Source organism: Solanum dulcamara, chromosome 11 (assembly GCF_947179165.1).
Source record: "Solanum dulcamara chromosome 11, daSolDulc1.2, whole genome shotgun sequence".
Lineage (NCBI taxonomy): Eukaryota > Viridiplantae > Streptophyta > Magnoliopsida > Solanales > Solanaceae > Solanum > Solanum dulcamara.
Window position 1 is genome coordinate 47,244,306 of NC_077247.1, and position 12,288 is coordinate 47,256,593.

Consider the following 12,288-nt stretch of genomic DNA (forward strand, 5'->3'; position numbering starts at 1 on the left):
TTAAGAAGTATATCTTCTCTTGCTAAAAAGAAAATACACATTCATTTGATCCTGATTCTTATGAATTAAAAAATAGACTAGAGTGGATCGACATGAGCGTAGTCTATAGATAAATGAAGGGTAATTTTAAAATAACTGCAATAATATAGGGTTAGTTTTAGCGCTTATCTGCAAGTTTCAACATATCAATATATGTTTTACTCCTTTGGCTAAAACAAAGTTGATCCGAAGCCTGCTTACGTGCTCTCACAAACTAAAACTCAAAATTCTTGGTAGGCCATATTGTGAAATTGTAATTTAATATAATATCCTCCTAATTAGCGAATAAAATGAAAAGAAGATCAAACAACCAATGTTCTTGATTATCTAATATTGTTCCAAATTGTTTGTTTAATCAAACCAGTAATTAATTTCTATAACCCTAATATCCTTAACTAATTAAACCTTAATATTAATCTTAAGAAGAAAATAAATCCATACTAGTACAAGTCATGAGAATATATATGAATATAAAGAAAATTTAAATTAAGCTCATGAAGACGTAATTGTTCATCATTTACATCTTACATACATAACTCTTGATAAAAATAAAAAAACAAGTGAATAATGAACACTGTATATTGTCTACATTTAAAAAAAAAAATCCCTAATTAAACAAAGAAGACTGATGACTATGCATTACTAAGAAAGTATATTTCTCATTAATCAGTTAAAAATAAACATTCATTTTATTCCTCCATCCAAATTAGTACCTCAAATCTTTTAACTTACTTGACTAGTATTACACACTACAACAACCACCCCAACATTCATTTTCATTTTTATCTTAATAATAACAACTTTCATTTTGCTTCCTACTTTCTCATTTCTCTTTGCTTGCTTCTGAAGGTATAACAAAAGATGAGCTATCACCATGAACAACCAAATTTTGGATTAGCTCATGAGGTGAGCTTTGGCTCTCAACATTATATGAAATGAAAGGATTAGGATTATAATAATCGACGAAATTCGTTGTTTTCAGGACAGGGTTAATAATATTGTTGTCAAGTAATGGTTTTTTTATGCTTAATGATCCACATTGTCTAGGTTGTGTTTGGTAGAAAACTTTTGAAACAACTAATTCTCCATCTTTTTCTTCCTCATTTCCACCTAAGTGATATTGGTGCATTACCCAATTTGTCTTCTCAGGCTTTCTTTGCCTACCATAATTTGTGTAGAGTACCAAAATTTTCTTGTAACCTTTGAGTACTCCACCTATATAAACTGGTCTGGTTTTACCTGTCTTGTGCCATCTTGTTTCACCACCATCAATTTCAGTGTGTACCTTTCGACGTTTTCTAGTCCCCGTCGTGTATGCTTTCGATGGACGATGAAAGAAGTGACGCACTTGACCATCTTTGCTCACTCCTGCATGCAATGGCGTATCCAGAATTTTAAGTAAGACAATACAAAATTCTAACTATATCTAATGTACCACCATTGATCATCCCTAGCTAGGAATGAATGTTTTATAAGAAAAATACATACAACTTTCTAAGAAGTAGCAGGTACTCAATAGAATAGTTATGGTGCAAGTAAATTATTTTTGAACACCATCATTATAAACAAAAATCTATAACAGTTTTTTAAGAGGTAGAAAGTACTCAATGGAATAATCAAAGGGGTAACTTGTTTTGACACCACCATTGGGAAAAAAAATCTAATAATAAAATTCATAGTATGTTGCATAAGGTACACTCCATTGACATTGGTATCTTGAATATCTTTTTACCAAATAGGTAACTTAGCTCCCTTAACCAAGTATTTTCCACTTTTGGATTATTGAAGAAAGAATGAAATTCTCAATCCAGTTGGCAGTTGGCACCTTCAACAGCTAGCCACTAAAGGGTATTTTGTTAGTAACAACTTCTCAACCCAAGTGACTAAAAAGGCTGATATTAATAGAATAAAAAGCCAAAAAATGAGGAAAAGGAAACAGCTCATTAACAAAAAAATTCCAAGAAATGAATGAAACAAGTTTAGAATAATCCAAATGCTATAGAAAATTACTAACTTTTACAACCAAATTGTCTCACTTGGGAAATTTCCTAAACCATAAATTATTGCAGTAACTAAATGTGACATGAAAGAATTATCCCCATAGGTTGAAGATTTCTCACGAAAACAAGAAACAAGAAAAAAGAAAGATTATTAATAGTACTAAATAATTTTTTTTTAAAATTGCCTACTAAATTTAGAAAAATTCTAATTTAATAATGCTAAGTGTGACCCACTCTAATAACAAATCCGAATATAAATCCTAGAAGGAATAAAATCCGGACAAGAAAACATCATGAATCTTCTTAGTAATTTCACTACTTCCTCCTTTTTATTTTTGTAAATTTAGATACATTATTTTTTAAATCTTAAACTCCACCAGTATGACCTTGTTTACATTATTGTTCCACGACCCAGATAAAGTGGGCGTTATAGTTTTCGCATTACCACAAAACCATATCGAATATATAGTTGATTTGGATCTTCTAACCAATATGAATTACTATTTTGGCTATTACCTTCTTCATTACTATTTTCTCGTTCACAAGAATATATATCATGGTTAATGGATACTTGTGGTAGGTTAATAACCAGTGTAATAAGCTTATATCCTATTGGATGATTGTTACATATTGTTTTATAATGTATCATGTAGTATTATACCTTATTGTTTTAATGAATACCACAATTTAATGAAACTACAAAAAAATAGCGTACGAGCTGGGTAGATCTAATATAAAAAGATAACGGCACGATTGACCAAATCAATCCTTTCACAAAATGAAAATTTTCATTATCACCCAACAATGATATATAGGACATAATAGAATTGTAGTAACAATCAAAATAAACTAACGAAAACAATACCATAGATAACAACCATCCAAACAAGCTGTTAGTCATTTATGATTTATATTGATGTAAATATATATGATTTTAGAATATTAATGAAAGAATTATTACCTGGTAATTTCTGTGGATGAGTGTAGCAAATACCATTTTGTCCATCAATGGTCAATATGAAATCATCAATAAGGGGATGAATTTTATGAGTATCTGAAAGGACTTTTGCTTCTAAATGCTCAAGAATCTCTCCATCTGATGGATCAAACTTCACTCCAGCTGGTAGACCAGGCAAATCATGTAGTATTCCCCTCTATTTTCATTACACACACAAAATTAATTTTTGTACCAACTTAGAGCCTATTTGGATTCGCTTTTGCTTTTGGCTTATCTTCAACATTTTACCTTAAAATCAAGTGTTTATAAACACCTTTTTAATTTATTCAAACACTTCAAAAGTGCTTAAAAGTTATTTTGGTTTAAAAACACATAAAATAAGTCAATTCAAACAAGCTCTTACAATTACTGCCTCAATCTCAATTTATGTGATTGATACAGTACTTTTGAAGTTTGAATCCAATTGAGACAGAGAGGGAGTAGTATTTAATTAGGAAAGTTGAAATAAGAAGTATCATCAGTACCTGATGTTGAAGGTGTATGTTATTTCCACATGATGGACAAGTTATGAATCTAGTTTTTGATGTGATCTTAATAACATTATTTTCCTGATCTTCTTCTTCTGATGATGATGATATTATTGGGAGGCCGGCTGTTGATTGACTGCACCATGTCATATTTCTACTAACATCAATCCCAAATTTAATTTGATTGATTTCTACAACATACACACAAAAAAAAATATAATTAATTAAGAAGATGAGGAGAATAAATATTAAAAATTAAAGCACGTTTTTGAAGTGAACAACTTTTTGTTAGGGAAGGAATTGAGTTCTCTCTTACTTTTAGTTTCTAATTCTCTTCTGTTTGATGGAAATGGAGTACTGTTCTTGTGCTGCTGTGTTAAAACCAGTAAAAGAGAGAGAAAATAACGAGAGGAAGAAAAAAGGTCCGATATTTCTGTGAAAGGAACAAGCTTGGAATTAAGAATTTATTTAATGAAGAAAAACGAAAAAAGAAAATTAGTTGCTTGGACGTCAAGTTTGGTTATCTGAATATGTATACATACACATGTACCACAATAAATATTACTTTTCCCGTTTTAATTAGTTTATCATAATTTAATTTGATATAGAGTTTAAGAAAGTAAAAAAAATAAAAAAAATTGTTATTTTAAATTAAAGATATGTCAAATGAATCAAAATGTTCTTTAATCTCATTACTTTAAATATGATAAGTGAAAAGTTAAAATTAAAATGGAGAGAATACTATTAACAATTATCAAGTTAGCTTTTCTTACTATTCCACGATTCTTAATCTCTATATATTTATCTATAACTGTAGAAAAGAACTATTGTTATGGAATGGAATATTCTAATTCAAATTTAAATTAGTCAGACTCTAAACTCTAATTATGCAGGTACGAATACTAAATGAAAAATAACGAAAGAAAGTATTGTAAATTGGTGGAGGATTTAATTAGGATTTGATAATAATTAATTAGATTTACAGTTAATTCTAATTTGTATAAATATTTAATATGAATTTATATAAGATATAAGCAAAAATGATTAAATTTATGTAAATTCATAGATTACATTATAGATCCATCCCTACTAAAAATAAAGGTTTTATTTACTTAACTAATATGAAATTAAGGAAATAGCAGTATAAGTATAGTAGAGTGTAGAGGGGGTCAATGAGAAATTCTTGTGTAGGACATTTCACCTCTTTTAGGTTCATGACCCTAACAAGAAGAAAGAGAGAGAGTGTTTTAATTAGCTGCAGTGTCAACCTAGAGTGTTCTTAAAGCTATAATATATATATATAAGATAGATAGGTAATTAAAGGTTTGGTATATATATACGTACGTACCAACAAATGTGAAAGTAACAAACGCTGAATTACAACCTAACTTTATTTGTATTCTTATACTCTTTCATGACCAACTAATAATCTAAAAATCATCGAGGGATATGATGAAATGGATGCGATTCATCTATTCTTAATTATAAGTTTTAAGTTCGAACTTTAAAAATGAAAATTATTCAGTGAATATTTCATATCTCCTGATTTTTTAATAATGAATTCTATACCACATGAATTAATTCAAAATTAATCGGGATATTTGTATTGGTAAAGTACTATATTTGATGTATACCTTTACAGTCACTATATTGAACATATTGTTCATTGTCTTTGATTCCCGGTGCTTCTTTCTCACGAGCTAGTATTCAACAGCGTTGTCAGAATAAAGTCTTGCACAATTCTTAAAAAAAATTAATAAAAGATGCAATTTGACTAATATAATCCTACTATAAATTTTCTTTAATCATTATGGAAATTAGTTCTATTAATGAATTATTAAATTTATACATTAAATATCATAGATTGATGTGTTTTGTATTGAATGATGGGCAAAAAATATCAAAAATTTAACAAGAAGTAGTCTTATAACTTTAAAATGGCCTTTTTGTAAACTTTAGCAATAGAGTAGAGTTGTAATAATAACTTTTTTCACATTTCAAAATGACTTAATCACTAAGGGTAGAATTGGAAAAAGGTGATTAATTATTTCTTGATTGTTTAAATTGACAATTAATTTGAGATAACTATTTTTAATATACCTTACAACTAAAATAAAATGGAGGGAGTATTCATTTTCCGGAAATGGTCCAGTATCGAAATATATATATTGGATTCTTGGTCGAATCAATTTCGACTTTATTAATTTCATATGGTAGATAACAATTAATCATCCCATAGGACAGAAGAAAATGAAGAACCGAGAGTCGCAGAACATGCATAAATTTTTATTCTAAAGTCGATGGACAATCGAATTATTTAGGTGGAAATTAGATTCATAGGTCTTTCTTTTGATAACGACAACAGAAAAATTGTAAAATTTCACGTTATAAAAACTTGTAGCAGCCGACACGTTTAGGAATTATAGGATAGCAGTATTTTATAAGTCGTTGTCTAATCGAAATGGTGGTCATTAATTAGATTATTATGAAACTGAAGCTTATCAGGGAAGCCACGCAACATAAAGCTTTACGAAGAAGATTTGGTTTTTAGGGTTTTATTTTAACCTACGGACAGAGTTTTTTCCAGGTATAAAATCCTGATTATATTGTCAGAGACAACTCCGTCGAATTTTCTTCTACTTAATTCCAAAGATCACGAACTTAATTTGTAAGTTTGACTAATTATTGTAACATTTCTTTGGGTCAATTAACATTCAATTATAAGCTATTCTACGGGACCACTTACTTGTTACATTTTTAATTTACAGATCCTTAAGAAATTATGTATTTTGACTTTTATGCCCTTATTCATTATCTTTAATTATTTAAAATGTTAATCATTCTTTCATAAATATAGTATTATTTCTTTTATCTATCTTCAATAAATAAAAAGAGAGTTAATCTAATTAAGCAATCACAATAATGAAGTGTGTTTATTGTTTACATACTCTTCACTTAGATTTTTTTTTTGCTAATTAGTCAATATTTATTACCTTCAATAATAATTATATTATTAATTAAGATAACATTAAAAAAATATACTTAGGTTATATCTTGATTTTCTGAAATGATAACTATTTCGGACCATCTACTTATAATTGGAATGACAAGTAAAGTAGTCTGGAGGAGTACTATATACTACTAGTTAAGGGGATTTAATCAAGGCATTTCAAGAGAGGTTATTGAAGAAATACGAGATATTTTCCCACTCACTAAGGAGTATATGCCCATATTCAATATTCAAAAGCTAACTAATGCAATAAACTCTAAATGTTTCACCCTTCGTTTACGAAAAACAATTTAACTAATCTTTAAATCTAAATTGAATTAATTAGATTAATTTAATAAATAAAATTTGAAATTAACTAAATATTTAAAAATTATATGAAAAATTTTATAATTAAGTTGCAATTCTTCACATATTAATATGACCAAAAAAATAATTAAAATGTTGGTAACAATTCTTTCATTTTAACTTTCGATAAAATAAAATGTGACAAATAAAAATAAACGGAAAAAATACTATTTATAGTCACTATTGTAATGTAAAAATAGCCCTTGACTAACTTGCACCTTCAATTGAACTTTTAAGCTTGACCTTTATTCCTTTTGGAGGAATTTATATGACTTGATATCATCTTGAACTTCCCCTTGCATTGATTGTTAATCCACTTGTATTAGTGTTCGTAATTAGAGAAAGCTAAATATATCACATTTTTAAAAATTTGTTAGTAATTTTATTTAGATATTTAAATACGTGATAAAGTGTTCCTACTTCCTATTAGACACTTTTCATTCATATTTTGAAAAAGTTTATGCGTATATTCACAAGCGTTCATTACGTAGATAAGTTAATCACACAAAATATGACACCTCCTTTAATTATACACGTCAACAACAAGTGGAACAACATATTTTTTCCAGCTTGTTCATGAGCATAATGTGGATAAACTAGATTATGAATGGAAATCATGCCCAGCTAGAAAACTAATTAATTTGTGATTGCTATATTGATGTTTTATAAATATGATTTTCAAATTAATCTGTAGTTATTTTGTCAATTCAATCAGGTACTTGATTGTTTTTGAGTGTTTCAAATATGTAAGCAGCAGAGAACAGAACACTTGCGTTTTTACTGGAGTATTTATTAATGTTCATCTGTTGAAGAATGGTTCTTAATGATTTTTTAAAATATCAAACTTGCAGTGTTGTGTATAGTCTGCAGAGTGCAGACAATTGTTTGTTTGGACAAAACTATACTATATTAGCTAGTTGTGGATAAGAACATATCTGGAAACGAAGTCGAAAAATAGCTGAAGGACAATCTTTCAACTCTAGTACATTGATTGTAGATATTTTTTTGTAGGTGGGGATTGGGAAACATGATCATGTAAATGTTACTAGAGATTAAGGAACACCATATAGATGGTTTTGAGGGCCATTATCACCCCGAACTTGTGAACAACTCCTTTTCTCTCTTCTTCAATCGATGTCTAAACTCGAAAGAAGGAACTACTAGAGTAATAAACATGTAGTCACTTTCCTGCTGTATTCTCAGAGGACAAACAAGGTTGATTCTTGTCTCTCTCGAATAAATAATCGGTGATCGAGGTTTGCAAGAGAAGTATGTGGCTGCACAAGTTTTTATTAGTAGGGTACCAAGATATTCCAAAAGAAGTGATTGATAAATGGTAGCTTAGTTGTTTTTAGTACAAAAATTTAGGATGATATATCTGCAACTAAGCATGTTCCTCCTTATATTATATGGTAACTCTATCTATCTGATCGTCTGCAAATCAAAATAGCCTGTTGGTCACTAAACCTCATCGCTTAATTACTTAAGTGGTGAGCCAATAGCAATCAGAAAAATCTGGTTGCTATTGAACTTTAGGGACTAGAATCAGACTTTTTAGGGACCTTTTTTTATTGTTAATACCCGGCTCTCTTGTAGTAAAACCTAAAAGCTAACTTATGAGTAGAAGATTGTCCAAGACTATATAAATAGGAAACAACCCATCATTGTACCAGTATGTCACACTTAACAGCCCCACACACTTAGGTTTGTCAATAAGAGCATGAAACAATATAACATGAGGGTCCAACATTATGATACACAATAACATCAATGGATCTTGCTCTTATAGCATGTTAAGACAATGACCTCATGAGGGGGGATTATCCAAGACCATCTAATGAAACAGACAAATAACCCATCCCTCAATGAAGGAAGGAGAAGACACGGATATAACAAATCCTTGAAGGGGGCTTTTGTCTGAGTTGGAGCTCCATGTCCGCAACTATATAATTTTTTTAAGCTGATGGGTAGGGGCTTAATTGCCTGGTTAATGGCAAGGACAATTTTGGTCCAAAAACAAAATGGACAACAAAATTGTGTTATTTCAGAGGTATTTTTGACCCTTTTCACAATACTCAATGATTCTATTAGAATAAAAGGCCCTGCTGAGGCTTAAAAACTAATTGTTCCTCATTTTGATCAAGGATTCGACAACAAAAATAAAAAATAAAAAATAATGAGGTTAGGAGACATTGAGTTTTGTGATTTTAAATAGAAATCATGCATGAAATAAGAAGTATTGATTACAAAGTGATATGCAAAAAGAAAATAACTATAATGATGTGCTGAAACATAACAGAACAATTCAACATACAATTTATTTCATTTGGGAGAAACAGGACTTTTAAAAGGACAAAGAAGTTGTTTGCCTATGATTTTGTAGTGGTTGACACACCAAATTTAAAGCTTGAGCCTCTTAGCTTTTCTTCTGTGATATGATCCATTCTTTCTGTCATGTTAGATGTTAGATGATTCTTCCAATCTCCGGGTTTACCCTTCCTGAAATAAGCGCTGTTATCTATCTGCAAAGAGGCTAGTGGACGATTCTTTTCATTCTTAATCACCTCCTAATTGCTCAAGTTGTCAAAACTACATAATTTGACGATCCTTTCTGGTACCCTTTCTCCTTCTTCATCCCATGAAAATGGTTTTCCCATGAACTAAGCCAATTTTCTCACGTAGAACAATGTGTCTTTTGTTAATTCTTCATATTTGAGAAACAATAGTGATTCTGGCTTGTCTAAACTTTGTTTCCAGTACCCCAAAACATGATCCCAGTACGGTCCCCATATTGTTTTCCCTTCACAGAACAACTCGAACTCTTCCTCAAAGGAAATTAACAATTCTGTTGCTCTATCCGACTCTCCTTGCTGCAGCCACCTAAATCTTTGCATGAAATGCCAAAGAGAAATGAAAGTGTCCTTAGGTTCCCTACACAAGTAGATCATCTTTGTACCGTCTAAGGACTGGACAGATTTGGGTAAAGCATCGAAAGGCAAATGAGTGGCTATAAGAGGAATATTTTGAGCGTCAATATTAGGATTTTTGGCAAGATCAAATTCCAATGAAGGGATGAGAGCATGAGGAAGATTAGTAAGCAAAGGGTTGTTTTCCATATTAAAACGATCTCTAGTTGCAATCGCGTAACACAGAACTTTGAGCCATGTGCAACCAGTTTTAGGAGCACTGCACATGTATATATCATTCCATGAAGACTTGAAGTTTTCTTATGCTGAAATGATAGCTTGAAGCATTGAAAGTGGTTACCAAAAGCCTTGGTACTGATACAAATCCATGGAATCATTCGACCCTTTTTCCTTTGGAAGCATTGATATAAGCTTCTTGAATTTAGAGTCAGCTTCTTCTTCTTCTTCTTCTTCGGTAAAATGAGAGAGGGTTTTGGTCATGTTGTTGATGGGGGAAGAATCCATGAAGGTTGAAGCAAATACTGGCTCTAGCTAGCTAGCTTATAAGGGAATTAAGAGAAGATAATAGGTGGATCATGGATGAGGAACTATAGGGCCTTTTATAATGAATTGGGTTGTGAGAGTTTCTCTTTTTTTCCTTACAAAATACTACTCTTTTCTCAAGTTTATGTTCGTCGAAGCATAACACTTTGTTTATATTTGAAACTTCTTCAACTTTAAACTTTATATTTTACTAGCATGCTTTTTAACAAAAGTAATTTTATATTTAGGGCTCGAATTCGAAATCTTTAATTAAAGATAAAAAAGATACTTACCACACTCCAGCACTACCTTTGTTGGTGAGATTCTTCGACCTAAATCCTTGACGAGTGATTCAATTCCACTAATCATTTTATAGCATCTACTCTGTCACTCTGCATAATTTTTTTCTGCTCAAATTTGACTTTCAAATGTCAAAGCTCTGATCTGGCTGGATCATTTCTACGTAAAGTATTTGACGTAGCCACATGTAATTGCAATAAGTATTTCCTTCATGATTTTCGGGTCATCGGTTTTATGGCTACGGCAAATGTTTTTTTTTTTTATAGTTATATGATCTTTTTCATATAAAATATTGTAGAATTATTATTTCTTATTTAACTTAATATAAATCATGTCTTCACATTTTTCTTCAGTATTCATCACAATGCATGTATCTTTGAAGCTCTATCTCTACTTTTAACAAACAACTAATTTTAATTCACTTATAAATATCCATTTTGGGGTGAAGACGGGGACATGAAATCATGAGATGGAGAGAACAAATAAGAAGTGTGCCATGTATTGACTGTTCCCTCATGGCGGTAAAATGGTTTTCATTATAAAACTTCTTCTTCAACGAACCATCTCCAAGTAAATCTGACAATAAATAAGCTCGAAACGTGTTTACATATTCAACTTCAATTTGGTCATGCGATATGAAGTCATGATTTTAAATTAGTGTGTGGACATGTGATTCAAAATCATCATGATTTCAAATTTCAAATTCTCAAAAAAAAAATGATTTGATTTCAAATAATGATTTCAATTTTTTTAAAATATAAAACTTGATCCGTAGGTTTATATTTTGTAAATAAAAGACTCAGGATTTTAAATTTTACAAAAAAAAGATTCATGTTTGGCGTGAAGAGATAAGATTATACGGAAGCATAACTAGTTACTACTATTATTGACTAGTGAATTTTATAAAATTATGTGTATTTGAAAGTTCTTAGAGCTTGTTTGGATTGACTTATTTAAAGTGTTTTTAAGTAAAAACGTCTTTTAAGAATTTTTAGAGTGTTTGGGTAAATTAAAAAAAGTGCTTATAAGCACTTAGTTTTAAGTTAAAATAGTAAAAATAAGTCAAAAATCATAAGTTAGAATTTCTAGCTTATGGCTTATAAGTCAAAAGCCAAAAGCCAATCCAAGTAGGCTCTTAATCGCAAATATTTATAAAGGAAATATGAGAATATGTGATTTATTAATGTGGCACCTTAGGATATTTGAATATCTTATTTATGAACTATAATATGTCTCATTTGATAAGATTGTATGATAATTTAAAAACTTTTAATAATACTCATAATTTATGAATTTTTCATGTTTATAAAAAAAATACGATTTAAGAAATTCAAACAAAATTTTAGTTTTGAATCAATCTGAATTCAATTCATAATTTTCATATCCAAATTGATTTAATTATCTTTCTGTCCCACTAATGGACCTTAGAATGAGCAAATCATTGGAAGTTTTGGCGTTGACTTGATCTTAAAGAAAGTTAGGATGTTGAAGCAATAATGGGGAAGAATTAAAGAGCCACCAAAAATTGTGAGGAAATTTTGAAGGCTGAAAATGAAAGGATATTAGGAATGTATTTACATATTAAATTTAGATTGGTCGTGCAATATGAAGTCATGATTTTAAATTAGTGTGTGGATATGCGATTCGAAATTATAATTTG

The 12,288-nt window shown here is 30.0% G+C and overlaps 2 protein-coding genes across 2 annotated transcripts; both read right to left on the reverse strand.

Moving 5' to 3' along the window:
- Window positions 1–621: 621 nt before the first annotated feature.
- On the reverse strand, window positions 622–3,947 carry LOC129872081 (NAC domain-containing protein 73). The gene is made up of 4 exons (XM_055946934.1): window positions 3,841–3,947; window positions 3,522–3,715; window positions 3,001–3,193; window positions 622–1,407 (listed from the first exon to the last, which is right to left on the reverse strand). The coding sequence occupies exons 2-4, from the start codon at window positions 3,672–3,674 to the stop codon at window positions 863–865; spliced, it is 891 nt and encodes a 296-aa protein (XP_055802909.1). The 5' UTR covers window positions 3,675–3,715; window positions 3,841–3,947; the 3' UTR covers window positions 622–862.
- A 5,208-nt stretch (window positions 3,948–9,155) lies between these two features.
- Window positions 9,156–10,430, reverse strand: LOC129874446 (cytosolic sulfotransferase 17-like). Its single transcript, XM_055949732.1, has one exon. It carries the CDS (start codon window positions 10,071–10,073, stop codon window positions 9,540–9,542), a length of 534 nt encoding a protein of 177 aa, XP_055805707.1. The 5' UTR covers window positions 10,074–10,430; the 3' UTR covers window positions 9,156–9,539.
- Window positions 10,431–12,288: the final 1,858 nt, after the last annotated feature.